Source organism: Neophocaena asiaeorientalis, unplaced genomic scaffold (genome assembly GCF_003031525.2).
Source record: "Neophocaena asiaeorientalis asiaeorientalis breed wild unplaced genomic scaffold, Neophocaena_asiaeorientalis_V1.1 scaffold77, whole genome shotgun sequence".
Taxonomy (NCBI): Eukaryota; Metazoa; Chordata; class Mammalia; order Artiodactyla; family Phocoenidae; genus Neophocaena; species Neophocaena asiaeorientalis.
The window spans coordinates 4,962,038-4,989,626 of NW_020174645.1; the positions used below are offsets into that span (position 1 = coordinate 4,962,038).

General features: G+C 42.5%; 1 protein-coding gene across 2 annotated transcripts; it reads right to left on the reverse strand.

The window, feature by feature from the left end:
- Positions 1-176: 176 nt before the first annotated feature.
- TCTN2 (tectonic family member 2) lies at positions 177-27,471 on the reverse strand. Of its 2 annotated transcripts, XM_024758708.1 has the most exons (18): positions 27,287-27,471; positions 27,001-27,108; positions 26,491-26,567; positions 24,845-25,040; positions 22,000-22,100; positions 17,917-18,107; positions 17,273-17,399; positions 15,194-15,335; positions 13,858-13,923; positions 12,348-12,482; positions 12,030-12,107; positions 7,935-8,015; positions 6,639-6,750; positions 4,373-4,479; positions 2,659-2,815; positions 882-1,007; positions 640-728; positions 177-396 (listed from the first exon to the last, which is right to left on the reverse strand). In XM_024758708.1, exons 1-18 carry the CDS (start codon positions 27,366-27,368, stop codon positions 275-277), a joined length of 2,097 nt encoding a protein of 698 aa, XP_024614476.1. In that variant the 5' UTR covers positions 27,369-27,471; the 3' UTR covers positions 177-274. The 2 variants fall into 2 exon arrangements, with proteins under 2 accessions (XP_024614476.1, XP_024614477.1); XM_024758709.1 differs by lacking the exons at positions 22,000-22,100; positions 24,845-25,040.
- Positions 27,472-27,589: the final 118 nt, after the last annotated feature.

Below are 27,589 nucleotides of genomic sequence, written 5' to 3' on the forward strand. Positions count from 1 at the left end.
ATGACTTTCATCATTTGTGAAAAAACTAAAGTTCCTAATAACGTTTATTGACTCGGTTGACCCTCTCCTGCATTTTGCTCAGTCTGGTATAGCGGTGAGGACGCCCGTTCTGCATTGCTTTGAACGTCTGGCTAGCTGTATATGTGAAGTAAATTTGCAGAGCACCTAACAAAATCTTCTATAAAAATAAAACATTTCATTTATTAAGATTTTATAGAGAGGCACACGGGAGGACAACAAACCCCTGAAGTAAAAGCTGATGATCTGTAAGAGGTCAGATGGTAGCTGAATTCCACGCTTTGCATATTCCAGTCCAGGGGTTACTGAGGAACACCGCTAATGTGATGAAGGATGCCAACAGTAAGCTCTTGGCAACACACTGAGAATAAGGTTCCCCTGCAAGGCAATGAATCAAATTAAGCAACGTTCCTATTTCTTAACTTTTTGGGTAATTATTTAGGTAGAAGTAAGCCAAAGCATAAATAGTGATCCTTTCTAAGTGGCAACATGATCAGTAAATGTTTTCTTTTTAAAGCTTTGCTATATGTTTTAAGTTTTCTGTGACATTTACACTTTTTTTAAAGTTTTTTAATTGATACAACACAACGATAACCATTTCAGAAATGTTCTTTACCTTACCTTGATAATACTGGGTCAGCGGATATAGAAGTTGCGGCCAACAAACCTCATTTCTGTTACAGTTGTACTCTGTAAAATTGATCTGGAATCTACAAAACATTTTAGGAAGTTACAGTAGCTACAGCAAAGCACATGCATTTGATGAGAAGCATCAAAACCTAATTAAAGAAATAAACTTCTTACTTTGGAACATATATTTTTCTGCTTCTTACTAATGTCACTTAGGTCAGCAACGGTATTACCTTGTGAGTGGACGGGGTAACTGTGCAGGTATCTTAATAAACTGGACAGATGCACTGATGGGGAAAAGGTTGACCTCATCCTCACAAGTCAGCCCACACTGGAACTGCCAGGTCACCGAGGAGAACCTGGGAGGGAAAGGTTAAGCAGACAACAAATCCACCGCTCGTTTCTGGTCTGTTAAGAACATCGGGGGACTTCCCTGGTGGTCCAGTGGTTAAGACTTTGCCTTCCAATACAGGGGGTGTGGGTTCGATCCCTGGTCGGGAAGCTAAGATCCCACTTGCCTTGCAGCCAAAAAACCAAAACATAAAACAGAAGCAATACTGTAACAAATTCAATAAAGATTTAAAAAAGAAAAAGAACTTCAGGTAACTGACAACAACAATACAAGCTGAGATTCTCCTAAAGAAGTTTCCCATATCCTGCTGGTGCTATTTTTCCCCCTTTGTATTATATAAATTTTCAAACGCACAGACAAGCAGAGACAGAGGTATAATGAACCCTCATGGCCCTATCACAGGCTGCAAGAGCTGCCAGCGTTTTGCCAATTCTGTTTCATGTCTCCTCCCGCCTCAACTCATTTCATACTGGTGCTTTTAAAATTCATTTGTTTTATCACTTGTTTGTCTCAAACAATATTATACTAATAGCAATATAACAACAATAATAACAGTAGCAGCTAATGATTTTTAAAGGCTTTCCATGTTATTTCTGCCTACCCAGCATGCCTTTGCCTTTCTTCTGGTAATTGCACCCCAGTTTTCCCTGGCGGAACTACCCCTCCCCACTCTCAGTTGAGTGGACAAGAAGGGACCCACCTGAACCTAGGGATGTGCCCATAACCTGCACCTGGCCAATCAGAGCTATGCCCCTGGCCATAGTAATTGGTTCAGAAAGGAGCACATGACCGAAACTGGACCAATAAAAGTCTTCCCAGAACATTTTTGAGAAAGATGGGGAAAGGAGGCACCCTCCATCCACTGGACTTGCTAAACTGGAAGAGCTTTTTTTTTTCCCCTAACCACTGAATCTCTAGGGAATTCCCTGGATTTGCTAAACTGATATAAGCCTGGATTTGCTGGTGTTCATCTTTGCCAGCTCTTGAGGAAACCCCCCCCGCCCCCGGAGAATGAAGCCCACCCAAAGAAAAGAGGAACCCAGAGATAAAGGGGGAAAGACCCTTGACCACATGGGAACCATGAACCATGAACTCACTGTGTATGGACTTTTCATAACTTGAACCAATAAACCCACCTTTTGCTTAAGTCAGTGTCAGTTGGGACCCTGTCACTTAAAGGTGATAGAGGTCTGACATGTAAAGGTACATCATCACCATTTTACAGATGAGGAAACTGCAGTTCAGAAGAGGTTGAGTAACCTGTCCAAGGTCACACAGCTCACACTGGAAGCCATGAGTTGAACCCACACATCTGCCACCAAAATCTCTAACCACTGGGCAATATTCCCTGATCAGTATGCCAATGGTATTCATGAATTTCAAAATATGCCGAGCACTAAGCAGCCCCTTACTCATCTTTGTACTCCCTGAAATACCTGGCAGACTCCCTTATACGTAGCTTTACGGATACTTGTGAGTGAGAATGAGTTTCCATTACAAACACAGTTTATCCATATTCCATTTATACATGTAATCATTTGCTAATCATTGCAATTTGTAAATAAACCAGTCAGATTCTAAATTAGCATTCCCCTATTCTTCGGAGCGCCCTCAACTTTCCTGTCTCTAAACCCCACTTATCCCCGATATGATCACACCGTGTTTCTATGCCAAGTATCTCCTGCTGAGTCATCCCTTCTACGGCGCCAGCATCCGAGAAGAGGATGCGGATATTCAGCTGAGCGGGAACACCCAGGCAGATGCCGCTCGCGTTGCCGACAGGTGGGTCTGCACCTGCATCGGGGGCATCTGCACCTGGAGGAATGGTAAGTTGTGCATATTGGAAAGAATTATTTAATTCTTTAACAGTTTAATTATTTTTATAACAATTTATATATTTTTTAAAATAACATTTTATATATTTTTTATATATATTTTAAATAACAATTTTTAAATAACAATTTAATTATTTAACAGTTTTCCTACAATGCTGTGATACTCCCAAAATGGGAAATATTATCAGACAGGAATCACAACGAATGAGGCTTTAATCCCTAACAGGCTCTAGTTACATGTCACTCTGTAACTGTGTTACCCCTCGTGTTCAAAATGTTCCCTTGGATGCTAGGTCAATCACCGGAACTTTAAAATCCCTGACCCACATAATAAAACCCTAAATCATGAATCAGTTCCCAAGCCCCTCATTGAAATCCACCCAGAGTTTTAACAGAAATACCATATACTTGCAGTAAAATGCCATGAGACTTATCCCATGCAGTCACTATTCTAGTAAAAGCTGTATAAGACATTTAAAGTCTATACTAACAACTTTAGTTACTACGGATTAAATAGTTCAAAAGCAATTTCCTGATGTGTTGCCACAGCAGTAGTACAAATGGAAGAGAATAAAACTGAGTAAGAGATTCATTTTCATTCATCTTGAAAACTGGCCCTTATGGGGGAAAAAACAGCAAGGTCAGTTACAGGATGTGGATGGCAAGTCCTATGAGACTCTGGAGGGGATTTCTTTGTTCCTTCAGGGATTTGGAAGGTTGGCAACACTGTTTCTAGTTTCCTCCTCCTTGATATATGTGTTCAACATCATTTCTCTTCTATCGACCAGGATCAGGATTGATTTTAATCTTAGACATGAAATAGGAGCTAACAGCTTCCACCTTGAAGGCAACAGAACGCCACCACCTCTGATTTCCCACCTCACCAACTCCGGTTCTCTGTCTTGAAATTTCCTACGCTTTTTACTTCTTAGATGCTTTACTGACCCCTTCCCGCCATCCCTCAGGCACTCCACGGCCCACCTGGCTGGCCTAGAGGTTCACAAGGGGTTGACAAGCCCAGACCTCTGGGTTCTGTTTCCAAATAAGGCCATAACTCTGCGCCTAGTGACTTGAGCGCAGACTGTGCTGGCAAATCGTGGCCAGCAGGACTCCCTGCCTGAGTCAGAGGGCGGTCGGGGCACCTCAAGCACACAGACATATTACGTGATCCGTGGCCACCCCACGGGGCAGGGGAGAGGCCCGCAGACCACAAAAAAAAAGGAATGCAAACTGACATGCCCTGAAAATCCTCAAACTTCATTAAGACTTCCTTTTCCAAAGACCGTTAGCTTGTAAAACAACTGGGCAATTTGAACTTCCTGTTGGCATCCTCTTTAAAAAAAAAAAAAAATCCATCATGAATAAGAGGTAAAAGACATGAAAAGCTTCCTGCCCAGAAAGCTAACCTCTAAACAAATGTCCGTTGGGCCACAGCAAAGAAAGACAACCTGTCAGGTCAGGCTGTAACACTACACCTGACGCTATGTAATCACAGCAACCAAGGTACACATTTTACACGTGTGCAGCTTTCACTTACGTATTATTTCAAGCCAGCCATCACTAAGATTGTCGTAATTGGAGTTGCCTCTCATTGCAACATGAGTCACTTGTATTAATGAATCAAGTAGTTCAACAGCATTCTCCCTACAAGAGAGGAAGACATTTCTCAGCGCATGGCCAGCAGGTCTCGTCCTGAAGTCCTTACAAAGAGTGTCCAGCGAAGTGAGAGAGTGGCATAGACTTATATATACAACCAAGTGTAAAATAGATAGCTAGTGGGAAGCAGCCGCATAGCACAGGGAGATCAGCTCGGTGCTTTGTGAGACCACCTAGAGGGGTGGGATAGGGAGGGTGGGAGGCAGATGCAAGAGGGAGGGGATATGGGGATATATGTATGTGTATAGCTGGTTCACTTTGTGATACAGCAGAAACTAGCACACCATTGTAAAGCAATTATACTCCAATAAAGATGTTAAAAAATAACAAAACAAAAACAAAAAAAGAGTGTCCAGGCTGTGCTTGCTGGATGTCTAAAACAAAAAACTGCCAGGGGATCTGGCTGGGAGTCTTGCCTCTTTCGGAGGCTTTCCTGGGATGAACTTACACAGCAAGGGGAGGACACATAGAAACAATCTTTCACTTTGGCCTTAAAATGTTAGTAACTTATGTTGGTATCATGTGGTTTACAGGTTCCTTTGAGTGTCACAAAACTTGGGAGGTGGGTAGATCACATATCAAGTTACCAGGATAAATTCATGGGACACAGTGACCCAATAGTAAAAGGAACCTAAATATTTAGTTAGAATTTTGAGCTATAAAATTAGGTGAGGGTTAAGAATTGGAACTTGGCACCTCTCTGTTCCAGTAACGTCACTGGAGGGTACAAATCTTACAAACCACAAGGGAGAGGCTCTGACTGTCCCGCACCCTGCAACCAGGAGCCGCCATGGGTGACGTATACCCACAGTTTTTCTTCCCTTCACAATGTGCCCCCACCTTTTCCCTGCTCCCCAAAGAACTGCACCACTTGGGATAGGAGATACCACTTCACACCTGCTAGGACGGCTATTATTCAAAAAATGGAAAATAACAAGTGTTGGCAAGGGGGCCTTCCCTGGCAGTCCAGTGGTTAGGGCTCCATGCTTCCACTGCCGGGGGCACGGGTTCGATCCCTGGTCGGGGAACTAAGATGCCACATGCCGAGTGGCACGGCCAAAAAAAACAACTGTTGGCGAGGATGTGGAGAAATTGGAACCCTTTTATGTTGTTGGTGAGACTGTAAAATGGTACAACCACTGTGGAAAACAATATGGCGGTTCCTCAAAAAAATTAAACGTGGAATTACCATATGATCCAGCCATTCCATTCCTGCATATATGCCCAAAAGAACTGAAAACAGGTATTCAAACAAAAACTGATACATGAATGTTCAAAGCACTATTCACGACAGCCAAAAGGTGGCAATACCCCAAATATCCATCAACTAACGAACGGATAAACAAAATGTAGTATATCCATACAATGGAATAAAATTCAGCCATGAACAAGAACGACGTATTGACACATGCTACAACATGCATGAACCTCAAAAACAGGATGCTAAGTGACAGAAGCCAGACATAAAAAGTCACATAGTGTATGATTCCATTTACATGAAATATTCAGAGTAGGTGAATCCAGAGAGACAGAATGCAGATTGCCTGTTGCCAGAGCGGAGGGGAGGGAGGAATCGGGAGTGACTACTAAAAGGTACAGGTTTCATTTTGCAGAGACGGAAGTGCTCTGGAACTAAACAGAGGTGGTGGTTGCACCACATTATGAATGTACTAAATGCCACTGAACTGTTCACTTTAAAATGATTATGTTGTTTGAATTTTACCTCCATTTAAAAAAATGCATATGCATATCCATAAATTTTCTAAATGCCACCCAGATAATTAAGTGGAAAATACTTTATACATCATGTTACACAGCTTAAGAATTCTTTAAATGTTAATCACTGACAATACTTGGCTCCAGCCCTCCTTCTATTTCATGGGTTTCCAATGATGTGAACAAACTTCCCAGAGAAATCTACATAAATATGGATGAAATAGCTTTAGTCCCAAGAATGTCTATTTTCACTTATATTGATGTTTGAATCAACTCTAAACTGTATTGGAAGTTTGTATTATTTACTATCACTTTTATATGTTTTTATTCAGACTGAAATTTTTCACATTCATGTTGTTGCTAGTATTCATGTGAATTAAATTTAAGCAAACCACTCAAAATGTAGATAAATTCATCAGTGAGACACTCACCTGAGCTGAGTACAGTTTTCATTAATTCCAACTTCTAAAAGGCACCCAGACAGTGCATTTTCTCCAAATAAAATGGGTTTGAACGTTGCTGATATACACAAACCCCTTCCAGCTATAAAATAAAAAGATTATCCTATTTTTGCAAAATAAAAGTAAGTAAAATATTTACATTAAAGTTTTTCTTACAAAACAGAGAGAGAACAAAAAGCATAAAAAAAGTTTCCAGGGACTTCCCTGGTGGCACAGTGGTTAAGAATCCGCCTGCCAATGCAGGGGACATAGGTTCGAGCCCTGGTCCGCGAATACCCCACATGCCACAGAGCAACTAATCCCGTGCACAACTACCGAGCCTGCGCTCTAGAGTCCGCGAGCCACAATTACTGAGTTCTTGGGCCACAACTACTTAAGCCCGTGTGCCTAGAGCCCGTGCTCCGCAACAAGAGAAGCCACCACAATGAGAAGCCCGGGCACCGCAACGAACAGTAGCCCCTGCTTGCTGCAACTAGAGAAAACCCCACACGCAGCAGCGAAGACCCAATGCAACCAAAAATAAATTAATTAATTTTAAAAAAGAAAAGAAATAAAGCTTCCAATTTTCGAGAACTGAGGTCATTGTTACTCTAATCCTTTGAAAGCTGAACAAAAGGCTCTTTCTGTATCAAAATACCTGGACAGGGATCAAGGGTTTACTCTGAACCTGAAATTTAAGGCCTTCTGGCAGATGTGGGTAATTACCACTGTTGCAAAGATTTTCCATAGTTTGGAATAAAACTATTCTCATGTCTCCGATTAGCACCATCTTGGGCTAATCAATAACTACAAAGACAATGGACTCTCCAGCCACTTTCATATTTAAATCTCTATTACTAAAAACCAGCACTTCGGACTTTCCTGGTGGCGCAGTGGTTGAGAGTCCGCCTGCCGATGCAGGGGACGCGGGTTCGTGCCCCGGTCTGGGAAGATCCCACATGCAGCGGAGCGGCTGGGCCCGTGAGCCATGGCCGCTGAGCCTGCGCGTCCGGAGCCTGTGCTCCGCAAGGGGAGAGGCCACAACAGTGAGAGCCCCGCGTACCGCAAAAAAAAAAAACCAGCACTTCGAGTGCAAACAATGTGAACATTTAAAAAAAAAAAAGAAAGAAAAGAAAGCTGCAGAAGGATGGAAAACCACCCCCCCACACACAAGCTAAATAAACAAACTCGGCTTTAAAGTAATTGGTTCCTTAATCGGATTCAAATATGGTAATATTTCCAATTCTAGTTCACCAGAGAGCTAATCATATTACCAAACCAGATTACCGGATTGCCAAAGGTGTAAAGTCGTGACATTATTCATCCTGTTGGTGTTTAGAGCTCGAACAGGCTTGCCAAGTTGGTAACCTAGACAAACACAATGCAGGAGAGTGAGCATCTTTCCCTCTAAAGTTATTTTAATGCAACAGACGTTAGCTCATCAAATAACGGAAAGGAGGAATCCACAGTAAAAGGAAATATGCAGGCAAAGCTTTTTCAGAATACCCTCGAGAAAAAGGACGTCACCTTCATTTGTTTTTGGTTTTATTTTGTTTTTTATTGAAGTATCGTTGATTATAATATTGTGTTAGTTTCAGGTGTACAGCAAAGTGATTCAGGTGTCACTGAATCAGATTCTGAAACAAAGATGTCCATGTGATTTTTTGGAACACATTTTTAAAGTAAAAATCTGAAAAGTGAAAAGCGGGCAGGAGTTGATCTTGGACCTCTCACCCTGGAGAACAATTAGCTGCTGGGCAGGCCGGTTCATGCATACTTGCTGAGTGATTAATACCACTTATCACAGGGGCTCGTAAGGGAAACTTAAACCAAAGTTACCTTCTCAGGGAATGATTTGCCGGTAAACCAATTCAACCCCAAGATCTGATTTAGATCCTATTCCCATCCATCTCCTAGTAATCCAGTTTATTGTTTCCACCTTTTTTTTGTTTGTTTAATTTTAATGTCATCAAGTGCTTTTCTTTTCTTATTTATTTATTTATTTTTGGCTGCGTTGGGTCTTCGCTGCTGCGCATGGGCTTTCTCTAGCTGCGGTGAGCGGGAGCTACTCTTCGTTGTGGTGCGCGGGCTTCTCATTGCGGTGGCTTCTCTTGCTGCGGCGCACGAGCTCTAGGCGCGCGGGCTTCAGTAGTTGTGGCACGTGGGCTCAGTAGTTGTGGTGCACAGGCTTAGCTGCTCTGTGGCATGTGGGATCTTCCCAGACCAGGGATCAAACCCATGTCCCCTGCATTGGCACACGGATTCTTAACCACTGCACCACCAGGGAAGTCCCTCTACCTTTTTAATATGAAAAAGTTCACAAGTACAGAAAACTTGAAAGTGAGCCTTATTCAATACAGCCAACACCTAAAATCAACAACTGTTAATATTTAGCCATATATGTCTTATCTATTATAAAAGCATATATACATTGGAGGGGAGGGGCAGGACCATGTGAAAATAAGTTGTAGACATCATGACACCTCACCCCTAAAACCTCCATCACACATCTCCCCAAATTAAGAACATTCCCCTACAGGGAATTCCCTGGCGGTCGAGTGGTTAGGACTCCACACCTTCACTGCCGTGGTCACAGGTTCAATCCCTGGTCGGAGAACTAAGATCCCACAGGCCAAGGGGTGCAGCCAAAAAGAAAAACAAACGAACAAAAAACATTCCCCTATATCACCATGATGCCAATATTTCTCCTAAGAAAATTAATAATAATCCCTTATAATCATATCATATCCAGTTCATACTCATATTTCCTCTTAGATTCCCTCCAAAAATGTGTTTTAGCGCTGTTTTTACAAACTGGGATGCAAATGAGGTTCATGCATGGTGTCTGTGTTTCCAGCACTACGCCCCACCGTTCCTGAATCAGAGGCCTCCCCTCTGGCCACAGGTCCGACCCTGCCCGCATACACATCACACTCACGTCTTCCTCCTTGGCTTCCGCCAGGTTATTCCCGTTCCCAGCACCCTTTCCAATTATCTGCTTCTCAAGGCGCAATCTCCTCTTTGCAGCCCAGCGAGGAAACCCGCCAGGGGCAGGGCTCTGACTCGCTCACTGCTTTTCCTCCAGCACCGAGAACAGAACCTGGCAAGCGCTGGACACTCAACACTGCTCCTTAGTGATGCAAAGTCTGGGAGAGCGGTCAACATTCTACTCCTCTGAATCCTGCAGTAACTGTCCCTAAGTCCCTCACCCGTTTATTAATTATCTTGGATTGTTCACTGTTGTTTCCTGTAACTTGGTGCTGTCATTCCAAATGAGAGAGTGAATTCCTTGAGGACAGGGCCCATGTCACATAGTCCTCTGAAAACCCCGTCCTGCCTCAGAAAGCGCTAGAGACAGTGGCTGTATCTATTCAAGCTGTCTCACTGCCTGATCAGTTCTGGCTCTTAATTTATTCGTTTTTGATGACAGTGTCAACATTTTTCACATATTCTGATGGTGCTTCTCAGAAATCTTGTCAAATTAACTCAGTGAAATGAAAACCCTTAAATTCCAGGAGTCCGCTTTTAAAGCCAACAATAAATCCCAAGCTCCACATTAGTAAGTACATTAAAATCCTATTTAAAAGAAAAAAAAAATATATATATATATATATAAAATGGGTCATGTATGATTAAATCAGTATATATAAGTATTGAAGATCATGCAAAATAAAAACTTATTTAAAAGTAAAAAAAGGATAGCAAAAGGACGGAGAAATTTTTTTAAGAAACAATGACAGGTTTATCCAACAAGTATTTACTGAACACCTACTATGGTCTAAGCCACAGCTGTCCCATAGAAATATAACGCAAACCTCATATTTGATTTTAGAATAATATGTATCTTTAGAAATTTTTAGAAATTAAATTTTTTTCTAGTGTCCCCATTAAAAAAGAGGAAAAGAAATAGGTGAAATTAGGGACTTCCCTGGTGGTGCAGTGGTTAAAAATCTGCCTGCCAATGCAGGGGACACAGGTTCGAGCCCTGGTCTGGGAAGATCCCACATGCCGTGGAGCAACTAAGCCCGTGCACCACAACTACTGAGCCTGCGCTCTAGAGCCCATGAGCCACAACTACTGAGCCCATGTGCCGCAACTACTGAAGCCCACGCGCTGAGAGCCCGTGCTCCACAACAAGAGAAGCTACCGCAAAGAGAAGGCCGCGCATCACAACGAAGAGTAGCCCCCACTTGCCACAACTAGAGAAAGCCCATGCACAGCATTGAAGACCCAACGCAGCCAAAAATAATTAATTAAAAAAAAAGAAATAGGTGAAATTAATTTGAATAATGTATTTTATTCCACCCAATATATACAAAATATTATTTCCACATATGACACTGGCCACATTTCAGGTGCCCAGCAGCTACATGGGGCTAGTGGCTAGAGTACTGAACAGTGCAGTCCACATACTGGTTTAGGCCCTGAGAAGGCAGCAGTGAACAAAAGAAATAAACAAATACATGACAAAGCGGGTGGTGATATATTTGCACATAAATACAAAATGCGCAATATGACCGGGAGTTCACAGTCCCCGGGAAGTCTCTCCACAGATTCCAGGTTAGGAACCCATCATCTGCAGCTTATTTCTTTAAAAATTAATTTTACCAACACTTTATTTTTTATTTTTTGGCCATGCTGTGCGGCTTGTGGGATCTTAGTTCTCCAACCAGGGATCAAATCTGGGCCCTGGCAGTGAGTGTGGAGTCCTAACCACTGGACCACCGGGGAAGTCCCCCTTACCAAGGCTTTAAATGCCTTATTTTCTTTTTCAAAAGATGAGAGTTCCCTGGAGATCCAGTGGTTAGGACTCCGTGCTTTCACTGCTGAGGGTGTGGGTTCGACCCCTGGTGGGGCAACTAAGATCCCACAGGCCGCACAGCACAGCCAAAAAAAAGAGAGGGGGAGGGAGGGATAAATTAGGAGTTTGAGATTAGCAGATACAAACTATTATATATATAATAGATAAAGAACAGGGACCTACTGTGTAGCACAGGGAACTATATTCAGTGTCTCGTGACAGACCATAATGGAAAAGAATATGAGGGGGAGTATATATAAATGTATATATAAATGTGTATAACTGCGTCACTTTGCTGTGCACCAGAAACTAACACAACATTGTAACTATACATCAACTAAAAAAAAAAAAAAAGACCAGTAGCTAAAGAGAAAGGATGTTTTAGGTTTACAACAACTTGTTACAATATACACTTTATGTAAAAAATTAAGCTGTTATCAGGAAAAGCATACAGTATCACAAAAGAAAAAACAGTCAGAGTCACAAACTGAAGTTGGAGCTATTTATAATCATCGTTACAGCACAGGAGTGTTGAACTAAAATATGTCTGTAAGATCAGTGACTGACATATACTATCTCACCTGGATTTCCAGACAATTCCTTTTCATTACCACTGTTATAGCTTAAAAATTTCACTGTAAATCTCTGTGTCATGATCCCTAGAAATAAAACAAAATAAAAATATGTCACCACATCACTAGGAAAAGAAATTATCCCCCATAGTGTTTTCTTTACCTTATAATTGCATTTTGACATGCAAAAAAAAATACTGTTTTCTGATTAAATCATAAATACAAATAAAAACAGGTCTGAATTAATCTGTTATAATTATGAAAATCATGAAGAAAGGAGAAAATATTTTAAACTGAAAGCATTCTCGCTGCCCTCCACCAAGTTACCTTTCTGGTGGGTGTTAATTTTTGCCCTAATGATTCTGACATTTATTTCACTGATTGTATTATTATTCCATCTGAAAATATAATGTTCTTCCACATTCACATTCCTGGGGGCTGATCCAGTACTTAAAAGTGTTTCTGCAAAAAAAAAAAAAAAAACACACAAGAATAGAATACTTTCATAAATTAAAGACCTAAAAAAAAAAAATTAAAGACCTTCTTTGGGCTCAAGTTGGTGGTTTTCTCTGCTTGGGTGGCCTTCCCCCCACACCCCACCCCTGCCCTGCCTACCCAGTTCCCTTACACAGCAGGGTCATGACTTCCTCCAGAAGCCTTCCCCATTCCTCTGCCCAAGTCAGCGTTAGCCACCTTCTCTACACCATCCTCATATCCTGAGTGAGCTCTGTCCTTTTCATTTCAGCATCCCTGGTCCCCGGCTCATAGCTTGATGCAGAGCACATGCTTGGAAGAATGTTTGTTAAATGAAAGATTACAGAATGTCAGCTTTTTAAGAGCAGGGGCCTGCTGTCTAGTTCACTAATATATTGTACTAATATCCGATGAAGTAAAGAATAAGTTCTAGAATTACAGCACGTTGAAAAGAACCACTAGTAGTATCCTTCATTAAAAACAAAAGTCCTGGAAATATCGGCCAAACTCTACATACCTTATTTGGCTGCCTCACAAATGCAAAGTTTAATGATCAGAAAAAGAAGAGCAAGCGAGAAGTGAAAATGCTAGGTCCTAAAGAACTCTTTTTTTTATTTTTTTAAATTTATTTTATTTATTTATTTTTGGCTGTGTTGGGTCTTCGTTGCTGCGCGCAGGCTTTCTCTAGTTGCGGTGAGTGGGGGCTACTCTTCGTTGCGGTGCGCGGGCTTCTCATTGCAGTGGCTTTTCTCATTGTGGAGCACAGGCTCTAGGCGCACGGGCTTCAGTAGTTGCGGCACGCAGGCTCAGTAGTTGTGGCTCACAGGCTCTAGAGCACAGGCTCAGTAGTTGTGGCACACGAGCTTAGTTGCTCCCCGGCATGTGGGATCTTCCCAGACCAGGGATCGAACCCATGTCCGCTGCACTGGCAGGCGGATTCTCAACCACTGCACCACCAGGGAAGGCCCTAAAGTACTCTTTAACTCTCTAAAAAACATCTAAGAAAAGGCCCACAGGCCCTGAGAATGATTCTCAACCACTGCACCACCAGGGAAGTCCCTAAAGTACTCTTTAACTCTCTAAAAAACATCTAAGAAAAGGCCCACAGGCCCTGAGAATGAGGAGGGACCGTGGAACCCACGTCATCCAGGACTGTGAAGGGTCTGGCTCAGGTCACAGATGTTACTCCAAAAAGGCAAGACGGAACAAGGAACAAGCAAAATGGTAGTGGGATATCTTTCTAACGGTTGTGAACCTCCTAAAATTCTCAATAAAAGTGTATTTTACCCTGGGACTACATATTACTTGCAAGAAATGACATATATTCCCATAGAAATGATATAAAAGTGTAACATTAAAATACCTGTATTGGTGATGAATCTGTCTAGGTCAGTTGCTTCCTCATAGATTACTTTTGGTGTAACTATGCCTGAAAAGATACATAAATGAACTTCCACAGGAGTACGTGACCTAACACGATCACATTTATCTATGAAAATGAAAGCTTGCCAAGCAAATACGGTAACGGTGCCCGCCCTGTATGCCAACTACTCAGCTCCCCCCAACTCCCCAAACGTCATCAAATGGGAATCCCACCATTCTTGGCATCTAATTAGAACTGAGAAGGAGAATCTCAAAAGTCAGTGAAAATAATCTGGAGAGTCACTCTTGTATAAGAACCAATATGCAGCACACTGCTGGTCTGGAACGTAAAATGGTACAGTCACTGTAGAAACCAGCTTGGCAGCTCCTCAGGAAGTTAAATTACCCTGTGACTCAGCAATTCCGCTGCTAGGTGTCTACCCAAGGCAAGTGAGAACGTATGTCCGCACAGACACTTGAACACAAGCGTTCACAGCAGCGTTATTCACAATAACCAATAGCTGGAAACAACCCAAATGTCCGTCAACTAATAAATGGTAACAAAGTGCAGCATATTTGGCCACATAAGGGAATGAGGTTTTTAGAAAAATGGTACAGATGAACCGGTCTGCAGGGCAGAAGTTGAGACACAGCTGTAGAGAACAAACGTATGGACTCCAAGGGGGGAAAGCTGCGGGGGGGAGGGGCGGATGGTGGTGTGCTGAAGTGGGCGATTGGGATTGACATGGATACACTGATGTGTATAAAACTGATGACTAATAAGAACCTGCTGCATAAAAAAACAAATAAAATTTTTTTTGAAGAAAGGAATGAGGCTTTGACCCGTGCTACAGTGCAGATGAATCTCAAAGCCACGGTGCCGAGTGAAAGAAGCCACTCACAAAAGGCCACGTATTGTATGAGTCCATTTCTACGAAGCGTCCAGAACAGGCAAATCCACAGAGTGGCTGCCAGGGCTCAGTGTGGAGGGAGAAGGGGGAGAACTGTTACATGGGCGCAGGGTCTCCATCTGGGGCGATGAGAATGTTTCGGAACTAGGTAGAGGTGATGGCTGCACAACACTGGGCGTGCACTAAACGCCACTGAACGGTACACGTTAAAATGGTTAATTCTGTGTTATGAGAATTTTAGCTCGATTTTTTAAAAAAAAGAACAGATATGCAATATGCTTTCTTAGGGAACTGAACTTTTTCCAAAGAAAACACCTTCCTCAGTTGGCAGGTGAAATGTTATTCTAAGTTGATCCAGTAGAAGTGAGATCAGAGTTTATCTCAACACTCAGGTCCATGCTCTTATTCTGAACGAACGTCACTTACCTCCCATAGTACCATTCTTTACCTTCACGTTGGTGATTCTGTCTCGTTCTGGGTACACCTCCAGGCTAGTAACGCACTGAACGTCGAAATTCTGAAGGAAGGCCACCGGGGCATTCTGCATGCACTGCCCAGCCAGGGATACCTGAGGGCCAGGGGAAATCCCGACAGATTTACGACCTCCCTTCTAATCATAAAAAAGAGATCAGTGTTTTGTAAAAGTACTCTTTTTGCAGCCTGCTCCTACTGCTGGGTTAGCTTCAGCAAAGGCTAGGACATTGACTAACTGACCAACTTCAGTAAAACGTCTAGCTGACTTGCTACTCAAAGTCTGGAAGCCACTGGCTGAGGGGTCACAGTAAGTATAGTTGCTAAAGAAAATTCCCTGCTGTGCATCATTTACTTTGCAGAAACATGATTATACTCAATTTCATGTTCTCTCCCTCATTACAACCAGATTTTTGTTAAAACCATAAAAATGGATTCTGGGAATTCCCTGACAGTCCAGTGGTTTAGGACTCTGCGCTTTCACTGTTGAGGGCCTGGGTTCAATCCCTAGTCGGGGAACTAAGATCCCACAAGCCGAGCGGCAAGGCCAAAAAAATAAATAAATAAAAATGGGAACTTCCTAGTGGTGCAGTGGTTAGGAATCCGCCAGGCAATGCAGGGGACACGAGTTCAAGCTCTGGTCCGGGAAAATCCCACATGCCGCAGAGCAACTAAGCCCGTGTGCCACAACTACTGAGCCTGCGCTCTAGGGCCCCTGAGCCACAACTACTGAAGCCCACGTGCCACAACTACTGAAGCCCACGTGCCTAGAGCCTGTGCTCCACAACAAGAGAAGCGACCGCAATGAGAAGCCTGCGCACCGCAACGAGAGAAGCCCCACTCACCACAACTAGAAAAGGCCCATGTGCAGCAACAAAGACCCAATACAGCCAAAAATAAATAAATACATTTTAAAACAAATAAATAGATAAATAAAAATAGATTCCTATGGATAGTAAAGAAAAATGGTTTAGCCTCCCATGTTTTCTTCCCATAAATATTTTCTCCTAATTTTGAACTTTAAAAAAAAATAAAGATTTCACATAAAACTCTATAGTCTTAAAATATTTTTCAAAATTCTTTAATATTATATTAAATATTTAATACAACGTTGTAAGCCAAATATATTTCAATAAAAAATAAATAAATAAATTGGGCTTCCCTGGTGGCGCAGTGGTTTAGAGTCCACCTGCCGATATAGGGGACACGGGTTCGTGCCCCGGTCTGGGAAGATTCCACATGCCGTGGAGCGGCTGGACCCGTGAAACATGGCCGCTGAGCCTGTGCGTCTGGAGCCTGTGCTCCGCAACGGGAGAGGCCACAACAGTGGGAGGCCCGTGTACCGCAAAAAATAAATAAATAAATAAAATTTAAAAAATATTTATAGCTTACTAGAAATTGGCTATTAAATTAATAGAAGTGAAAAACGACAGTTACTTCCATGGAAATTTCTAGAAAGTCTTTTGGCTTTATTTAGTAAGTTCACTCTGAGATTTAGCAAAGACAGATTAATTTAAGAGTGACTACTGGGGGCGCAGTGCTTAAGAATCCGCCTGCCAGTGCAGAGGACACAGGTTCGAGCCCTGGTCCAGGAAGATCCCCCATGCCACGGAGCAACTAAGCCCCTGCACCACAACTACTGAGCCTGCACTCTAGAGCCCACGAGCCACAACTACTGAAGCCCGCGTGCCTAGAGCCCGTGCTCCGCAACAAGAGAAGCCACCGCAATGAGAAGCCCGCGCACCGCAACGAAGAGTAGCCCCCACTCGCCGGGACTAGAGAAAGCCCGCACGCAGCAACGAAGACCCAACACAGCCAAAAATAAATAAATTAAAATTTTTTTTTAAAAAAGAGTGACTATTAAAAGGAAAAATAAAATCCAGAGGCCTTAAATATTTGAGTGCCTGAAAAATCCATAGGAGAAAAATAAGTAACTTAGGAAGCGATTTTTTTTTTAGAGTAATATGAGTTAAATTAACAAGAGGAAGGGGAAAATGAGAAAAGCCTCTAGCATATTAAAATTGAAATGATTACCTGCGGAATAGTAAAATACGCCTTATCTACAGTCATAACTGGATCTCCTTGTTTGTAACCAAAGTCTGATAAGTCTTTTAGATCAGTATGCAAATACATGTCAAAGGGAGCATGTTGTCCAGAGGAACTGCAAATCAATGAGAGAAACCATCACTAATGTGCTAAAAACAATTCTTTTAAATTTTTTCTGTTTTTTTAATTATAAAAATAAGATTTGTACTAAATGCCACTGAATTGTACACTTTAAAGTAGTTAATGGTTAATTTTATGTTCCATGAATTTTACTTCAATAATAATAATAAAGTTGTTGTAAAATTTCAACAAGACAGAAATGTAAAAGACAGAAAGTTAAAGTCCCCCATGAGCCCACCACTCTTTCCCCCAACCCAGAGAATCACTATTGACTATCTGTGGTATCAATCAATTTCTTTTCGGTGATTCAATTGATTCAGTGACTCAACTTCTTTTCCAATTCTTTCAAATACTTAACACAATATAAAGTTACTAATTGAAATCTAGAATTGAATCTAGAATGGAGGAATTGAAGCATGGAGCCTCTGGAGAGGTCCCAAGAAGGATGTGGCCCATATTCTAGGGTCCCCTTGGCGCATGGCCCTCTCCTGGGCAGCCCCTTGGACACTTACACGGAACCGTGATAGAAGTACCCGAGGAAAGGCGAGTTGGCGAGCTGCACACACAGGAACGGAAACCAGTCGGGGACTCCACGTGCCGTCTGAACAGAGCAGAGCTGATCCAAGGGAGGATTAACGTCTCCTCCAAAAACGCCAGGGAAACAGGACTCCCTGAACAGCGCTGTTAAATCTGATGAGCATTCCTGGAAAGAAGATGTAAAGGAGAAGTGAAAAGAGGAAAGTTTCCCCTGTGCCCGCCATCAGGATCTCCTGGCCAGTGTGATGAACATGCGGCTTGAGGCCAGCAGGACCCCCCCCCCCGGCCCCCGAGGAAGCAGAAACAAACACAGCCTGCATCCAGGCTAAGGGTGCTTTGTGCTTTTTACAGGAAGTAAAATCATGCTAAAATTTTAGTCAGCGCCCTACAAGCCTCCAAGTCAGGAACTTCAAACCTTCAAGGAAATCACATCTTAACTGGGGACCTAAGATATACCACACACAAAAAAAAAACAAGATGGGAAAAAGAAAAGATAATATGGAATAGACAACAAATGGAGAATTTTCAGTTGTCATCACCATTCAAATCCCTATCCCAGAGAAACCTAAGGACATTTAGAGTTAGGCCAGACGGTCCATATTCCATAAGAATCCTTGAAGCTCTCACTATTGTGATATCACGACCCAATTAATGTCAAGAAGTCACTTTATTCACGCTTTCATTTACTCATCTGTATTCTTGTTTCCCAAAGGACTGAGAGAGCTAAAAGTTAAATACGTTCTAAATCCTTTGTTTACTGAAGGTAGAAAAGTAAATGATCTGATTGTTTTAAACAAGGGCAATTCAAATTAAAAATTGATCATGTCTAAAGTGGTAGGTAAGTTGAAGCTGTCTGAAGATGTCACTGACCCAGAATCCTGAATGATTCCAGTGGTTGGTGCTATAAGTATACATATACACCATATATAACAAACATGAAGGAAATTAGAAATAGGGCACAGTGATGCACTCTGAAAGAAAGAGGGAGAGAATACAGTTGGCATTTCTGTTGATACCTGAACAGATTTATGATGTGCTGTATTTTTAAAATTAAACATGATTGTTATTATAAATACAATTGCCAGTATGAGTGCTCCAATATAGACCCTAAGCTTTCCTTTTCCGTTTTGTAAAACCAACCATGACATAAATAACTGCACTCATCCAAAAGTGGGAGTGACTGGGGTCCTCGTACATGTGCCTCTTTTGCATCTCTTATTCCCCTTCAATCTAAAATAAGGATTAAAAATATGTATTTGACCTGGGATTGGCCAATGGTTTCTTAGATATGACACCAAAAGCACAAGCAACAACAACAACAAAAAAAAGTGGGGTGGAGAGAGAAGGAACTGGATGAAGGTGGTCAAAAGGCACAAACTTCCAGTTATAAGATAATAAGTATTAAGGATGTAACTACAACGTGAGAAATATAGTTAACATGCTGCAGGTTACATATGAACGTTGTTAAGACAGCAAATCCTAAGAGTTCTCATCACAAGGAAAATTTTTTTTCTATTTCTTTAATTTTGTATCTATAGGAGATGATGGATGTTCATCAAACTTATTATGATAATCACTTCATGACGTATATAAGTCAAATCATTATGCTGTACACCTTAAACTTGTACAGTGCTGGAGGTCAATTCTATCTAAATAAAACTGGAAGAAAAAAATGATAAACTGGACTTCATCAAATTAAAAAACTTTTGGGCTTCAAAGGACACCAACAAGAAAGTGGACAACCTACACAAGAGGAGAAGTTTTTTGCAAATCATATATCGGATAAGGGACTAGTAGCCAGAATGTATAGTGAACTCTTATAATTTAACAACAAAAAGACAATCCAATTGAAAAGTGGGCAAAGGGTCTCAACAGACATTTCTTCAGAGAAGATATACAAACAGCCACGAAAAGATGTTCAACACCATTTGCCACTAGAGAAATACAAACCAAAATCACAATGAAATACCACTTCACACACTCAAGGATGGCTATAATCAAGATTATTCTAACAGTTGTTGGTGACGATATGGAAAATTACAACACTTATACACTGCTGATGGGAATGTGAAATGATGTAGCCGCTTTGAAAATCAGTTCCTCAAAAGGTTAAACATGCAGTTACCATATGACAAAGCAATTCCACTCCTAGGTAACATAACCAAGAGAAATGGGAATACACATCCAAACAAAAACTTGTATACAGATATTCAGAGAAGTATTATTCATAACAGCCAAAAAGTGAAAACAATCCAATGTCCACCACCTGATAAATGGGTTAAGCCCTATGTGATATATCCATTCAATGGAATATGATTCAGCCATAAAAAGGAATGAAGCACTGATGCATGCCACAACACGGGTGACCCTTGAAAGCATGACGCTAAGTGAAAGAAGCCAGACACAAGTCCTCCAGACAGACAGACTGTAGGATTCCATTTATATGCAATGTCCAGAAGAGGCAAACCCACAGAGACAGAAAGTAGATTAATAGGGGCCTGGGAAAACAAACTAGTGAATATAACAAAAAAGAAGCAGACTCACAGATGCAGAGAACAAACTAGTGGCTACCAGTGGGGAGAGGGAAGTGGGGAGGGGCAAGACAGGGGTAGAGGATGAAGAGGCACAAACTACTATGCATAAAATAAATAAGCTACAAGGATATTTTATACAGCACATGGAATATAGCCAATATTTTATAATAACTATAAATGGAGCATAACCTTTAAAAATTGTGAATCAGGGCTTCTCTGGTGGCGCAGTGGTTAAGAATCCGCCTGCCAACACAGGGGACATAGGTTCGAGCCCTGGCCCGGGAAGATCCCACATGCCGCAGAGCAACTAAGCACGTGCGCCACAACTACTGAGCCTGTGCTCTAGAGCCCGCGAGCCGCAACTACTGAAGCCCGCGTACCACAACTACTGAAGCCCGCACGCCTAGAGCCCGTGCTCCACAACAAGAGAAGCCACTGCAATGAGAAGCCCGCACACCGCAACAAAGAGTAGCCCCCGCTCACCTCAACTAGAGAAAAGCCCACACGCAGCAACGAAGACCCAACTCAGCCAAAAATAAATTAATTTTTAAAAAAATTTGTGAATCATTATGTTGTACACCTGAAACTTACGTAATATTGTAAATCAACTATACCACAATAAATAACTAAGCAAACTTAATTTCTAGTGAAAACTGAAAAAAAAAAAAAAGTGGCCTGGGGATGAGGGACAGGAATGGGAGTGATTGCAAATGGACATGAGGTTTCTTTTTTGAGGGAGATGGAAATGTTCTAAAATTAGATTGTCATGACAGTTGTACAACCCTATAAATTTACTAAAAATCATTGAAAAAATATATTTTCTTTCCTTTTTATATTTTCTTAAAGGCTTCTAAATAAGACATTAAAACCATCCTCCCAGTATCATCACAATCAGGACTTTATCCAAAGAGATACATTTTTTTCATCCATAAACTAGGCTGAACAGGCTGGATAAGGAAATACTCAATTTCAGGACTCCCCCGGTGGTCCAGTGGTAAAGAATCCATCCTGCAACGCAAGGGACGTGGGTTCGATCCATGGTCGAGGAACTAAGATACCACATGCCGTGAGGCAACTAAGCCCATGCACCACAACTACTGAGCCCATGCGCCTCAACGAGAGAGCCCGTGTGCCCCAACTAAAAATCTGATGCAGCCAAAAAAAAAAGAAAATACTCAATTTGAAAACAATGTGCAACACAAAATACAATCTCAGTTTTTTTTTGTTTTTTTTGATGTGGACCATTTTTAAAGTCTTTATTGAATTTGTTACAATATTGCTTTTGTTTTTATATTTTGGTTTCCTGGCCAAAAGGCATGTGGGATCTTAGCTCCCCAAACAGGAATCGAACCCGTACCCACTGCAATTGGAAGGCAAAGTCTTAACCACTGGACCGCCAGGGAAGTCCCCATTCGTTTTGTATTTTAAAAAGGTTTTAAAAAGCTGTTGATGGGGAACTGTTGGTGCTCTTCACATGCCAGCTGGTACCATAGCTTTCGTGCCCAATAATCAGAAAGACCATACCTGGTCACAGCAGCAGCGAACGTCACAGGCCCCGGCTGTTAAATTACAAGGGCAAGGACCGAGGGGCTGATACACCTGATTAGGAATAACAGTCACGTTCTCTGAAAAGTACAAACAACAGAGAAGTTCAGCAGTGAAACACTGACAAAACACTGCCACAGTTTTGACATTCAAAGAAAGCTGAATCGCTGTTTTACCAATCACCGTTACCAATATTCCACATTAAAGAATCCCTGAAATGAGCTATGCATAGAGCATAACTGAGGCTTGTATCTACTCCTCCAACAAAAACCCAAATAGAAGAAAATACGCTAGTTATACGAGTTAAAAAGAAGTCACAGTTGAACTTGAAAATAACCAAGTGACTAAAATTTACGAGTTAAGATAAATGTAATGCACTGCTTTTATTTTTCAGTACACTGAACGATCCCTTTCATAACACAGACTGATTTTAAGCATTTACTCCTTCAAATTCATTACCCCTTTCAGCAGATAAAACTGAAGCCATGGTGACATTTCAGACAGCTTATCAGGAAGCCATCTGACCACAAGATCACATTTATTTATGCTACACGCTCAACCTCAAGTCCCACCACACTGTGAATCCAAATTTTCACATCCTGATTCTAGTTCACGTGTGGGGGAAATCAGTAATCTTTACATCGATTGGAAAATGAATACATTATATTACATTTCAGCCTCCTAACTGGGAATCCAGAGACTAATAGTTGGAAAACTATGTAGCGATTATTTGTTTAAACTCTATGTAACAGTCAACTTCAATGACACAACAGCTGAAGCATCCAAAGAACTATTATACATTCTATGCTATAAGGAATAAGAAGGTCCGAGTAACATACCGTGTCACAAGGGTAAGGGTCTGACCCTCAGTTTAATCAAACCCGTGTGACATAAGCAAGGCATTTTAGAATAGGGTTTTGCTATGTGATATATAGACAGATGTTTGTATATCTATCTATATGTCTCCCACGTTGTTTGCTACTTTCCTTGTTACCAGGCATACCACTTACCTCCTGGCTGTCCTTCCACACTTTTTCTTGTTCGGAACTCTGTCTGACTGGGTACAAAATTTTTTATACCTTCGTGGATCAGAGTGGACATCTCATAATTACCAATATACAGATACTCTAATTTTCCTAAGTTTGGCTATTTGTACAAAGACATTCCGAAATATTACCTAAATATAGTCAAGCATATTTTTTAAAAGAAAAAAAGTCACTGCCTTGAGTGATATAGCTACCATTAAGCCCTCCTGTCAGTTTTGTTTTTTGTTTTTTTGGCTGCACCGCACAACTTGTGGGATCTTACTTCCCCAATCAAGGATGGGTGAGCCCCCTGCAGTGGAAGCACAGAGTCCTAACCACTGGACTGCCAGGGAAGTCCCCCTCCACAATTTCTTTATGCAAATATAAATATACATATTCTTATTCCATGCTATATGCACCCATCTGCACCTGCTTTTGGCACTTAGCAATATAGCTTGGAGATCTTTCCAAGCAAATACACTGAGGGCAGAGTGGCCCACTGAATGTCATTACCGTAACTTACCTAATCCTTCTAAACTTCCAAAACCACAAGGAGGACCACAGTTACAGGATGTGATGTGCGAAATGGCACTGTGGGAGTCTCAAAGTGGCAGACCTTCGCTACTAAAGAGGAACACTTCTCCCTTCATCCCGGGTGACCATAAAGGTAAGAGGTGTTAGCGTTTTTCGCAGGCAACAGGGGACATGGTGGTGGCACCTAGCGAAGTGGACCGATCAACATCAGCACACCTTTTGTCCTTAGGACACTGCCGTGATGTGAAAGGAAGAGCAACACAAAACCGTTTTCTCGTGTCCAGAGATGTATATGCACAACGATATCTGCTGTAGCACTAGTTACAGTATCCAAAGCTGGAAAACTTTTAATTAACTAAACAATGGTTATTTAGCAAATAAACAACGGTGTATCCACACAAGGGAGTGCTATGCAGCTATTAAAAAGAATATAAGAATTATATTATATTATAAAGAATAGAAAAAGAATGAGGAGAACTTACTTGCATTCCTATGAAAAATTTTCTAACTTATACTACTTTTTAAAGGTATAGAACAACAAATTGTACATTATTATTGGGTCTGTTCTTAAAGAGAGGAAAATGTGCTCCTATAAGCATAATTAAGCAAGCTGCCTCTGGGAAAGGCAGCTGGCTGTCAAAAGCGTTCACTGAAAATCTGCTGTTTTTCTATAAACTCATTCATCTGTCTCTCCCTTCCTTCTGTTTTGTTTTGAGATGGAGTCACAGGAATCAATAGAAGGAAAAAACTTTACTTTCTCCCAAAAAGTATTTAAAATGGCTTACAAAGATACACACAGTAGATCCAAATACAATACATCTTTTTTATTTTTTTATTTCTCTTTGGCTGTGCTTCAGCTTGTGGGATCTTAGTTCCCTGAGCAGGGACTGAACCCGGACCTGTGGCAGTGAAAGCGCTGAGCCCTAACCACTGGACCACCAGGGAATTCCTAAGATACAATAAATCTTAACTAAAATAATACAAAGTGGAAAATTTTTAAATAAGAAAATTAAACAAAATGAAAATAAGTTTAGGAAAGCAAGACACACTCATGATTGAAGCACACAAATTGCATGGCACACACAATCAAACAATGTTTGCAGGGACTTTCCTGGTAGTCCAGTGGTTGGGACCCCAAGCTTCCACTGCAGGGGGCACGGGTTCCATCCCTGGTCGGGGAACTAAGATCCCACATGCTACGTGGCGTGGCCAGAAAAAAAAATATGTTTGCAGTAAACGTTTTGATAGTCAGAGACTTTACTTGCCTGATGCATTTTGGGCCAGAGAGGAGTTGGCATAAATTTCCACTTGAACGAGTAGATGTGCTAAACAGGATGAATGACGAGAGGCTGAAACCAGAAGAGTCTGGACAATACACGGGGCCTCCGGGAACGGATCTGTCTCATTAGACAAACATGATGGCAGACCCCTCTTCAACCTCACAGTCACTTCCAAAGAATTCTGAAAGGAAAATATTGCTGTACTTTTTATAGTGACTCAAAATGGCATCTATAAGAACACATAATGGAAAGCGCAATCAGCCTCCGTTCATTTTACAAAAGAACTGTACATAAGAAAGACATCACTCTGCTCAATTCTACCCTGTAAACCTACAGCAATATGCAAGCCCTGATTCCTAATCCTCAACTGAACATAAAAGCAAGCAAGTTGTGGCTGCTTAGAGAAAGCTGAACACAGGTCTGATAAGGTAACTCAGTTTGTCTAGCACCTTTATCATCCTTCCAGCAGAAGATTAAATACACACAAAAAAGTCCATGAAAACAGGTCCTGGTTCCTGGGGTGCAAGCAAAGTTTGTCTTTCTCATCCTTTATCTCCAGAGTTGATGCTATGCACATACTGGGCACTCAATAAAATATTCATTAAATGGAAAATATTTCATCTCTCCAGGCTTGAGTGTCCTTACACATAAGCTCAAGAGTTGGGTGAGATCAGTGGTTTATGAAGCTCTTTTGAGTCACAAATCCATTTGATAATCTGACGGAAGCTGGTAATGCTCTCACCAGAAAAAATGCACACACGCATAATTTTACACACAGTTTCAGAGGGTTCACAGGCTTCTTGAAACTCATCCAAGGACCCCTAAGATCCTCTGGGTTGGATGGACGTCTATGAGATCTGATAGTCCACAGTTTCATGGTGGTTCCAAGCGCTCAGAAAGCTTTCTGTCTGCTTGTTTGCGATGCGCGGGATGTGGGATCTTAGTTCCTGGACAAGGGATCTAACCCATGCCCCCTGTAGTGGAAGCACGGGAGTCTTAACCACTGGACTGCCAGGGAAGTCCCAAGAAAGCTCTATCTTGTTCGATTAAGAGAACACTGCAGGGCTTCCCTGGGGGCACAGGGGTTAAGAATCCACCTGCCAACGCAGGGGATATGGGTTCGATCCCTGGGCTGGGAAGATCCCACACGCCACGCAGCAACTAAGCCCGTGTGCCACAACTACTGAGCCTGTGCTCTAGAGCCCGCGAGCCACAACTACTGAGCCCACGTGCCACAACTACTGAAGCCCACGCACCACAACGAAGAGTAGCCCCAGCTCGCCGCAGCTAGAGAAAGCCAGCACACAGCAACGAAGACCCAACGCAGCCAAAGACAGACAGACAGACAGACAGATAGATAGACAAATAAATAAATAAATGTGTGTTCTTAAAAAAAAAGAGAGAGAACACTGCAGGGGGAGTTCCCTGGCGCTCCAGTGGTTAGGCTTTCACTGCCATGGCCCCGGGTTCAATCAATCCCTGGTAGGGGAACTAAGATCCCGCAAGCTGCTCGTTGCAGCCAAAAAAAAAGAATAAAAAAAGAAGAGAGAGAGAGAGAGAACAACACTGCAGGAACACTAGATGTGGGCCTCCGCAAATGCTACCCAAACGGTTTTCACCTCTGGCCTTACCACAGTGGGGCTGACAGTCAAACTCCAGTCTCCGGTCTCATTGCTCAGCACTCCGCAGGCAGGAACTGGCAAGAATCCTACGGGAGAGAAGATCAGAATGCAAGGCACTATTGCCCAGCCACTAACAGGGTGCACTCTTGAGTCAGGAATCCCTTTCCAAGCCTAGGATTGGACCCTTTACAAGCTGTGTGACTTTGGACAAGTGACCACCTCTCTGAACTTCAGTGTCTTCATTTGTTAAACGAATTAAAAGGTATTACTGTTCGTATTAGGAAAATGAGGTGATGCATTTAAGTACAGCGGATAGCTCAGCGAAGGCTAACTAGTAAGATTTCAAGCTTTCTTTTACTGAACCTGTCCTTCGGTCCTCTGCTCCACAGCAGCCCGCCATCCCGACTTTGAAGTGGACAGCGGCAAGGGACCCAGGGGATGCCACCTGGCCAAGCTTCTTGGGTGGCCTGGACCTGACCCAACCTCCTCCCTCCCCACAGGAAGGGCCGGGCTCTTTACCCATCTCGTCCCGCAGCTGGGTCAGGGACACGGTCACATCCTCGGTGCCTCCAACCAGGGACGCGCTGACTGCAGGGCCGGACATGCGGATGACAGGAGGCATGAAAACTAGCGGGAAGAAAGGGACAAAATGGAGTTAATAGTTGCAGAGCCCCTGCCTACGCTGGGTGGTGGCTTCCTTTGGCGGGGTCTTCCGCAGCTCCCGGAGGAGTCCCAAATTTGGCCTCAAAAGCCTCGTCCCCTCCCTCAGCCCCGGTCCTGCAGGCCCGTGCCCCGCCTTACGCACCCAGGTCCCCCCACAGAGGCCTCAAGACGCTCTGCAGAAGAAGGAGCCTCAAGATTAGATGGACCGGCGGCGTCAAACGCATGCCTGGGGTCTCGCTGGGCCTGCACGGCAGGACCGCGCCCGGCTTAGAAGCCTGGAAGCGCGGGGACGCCAAGACACGGCCCCGTCTAACTCTCCGCCATCTTGTCAAGCGAACACCCGGAGCTATGGCAACCACCAATCGGTCGCCGGTCTGGCGGAGCGGCGCACCGTGATTGGGCCAGCAGCAGAGAGCGCCCACCCTCCAACCCAGCCGCCGCATCT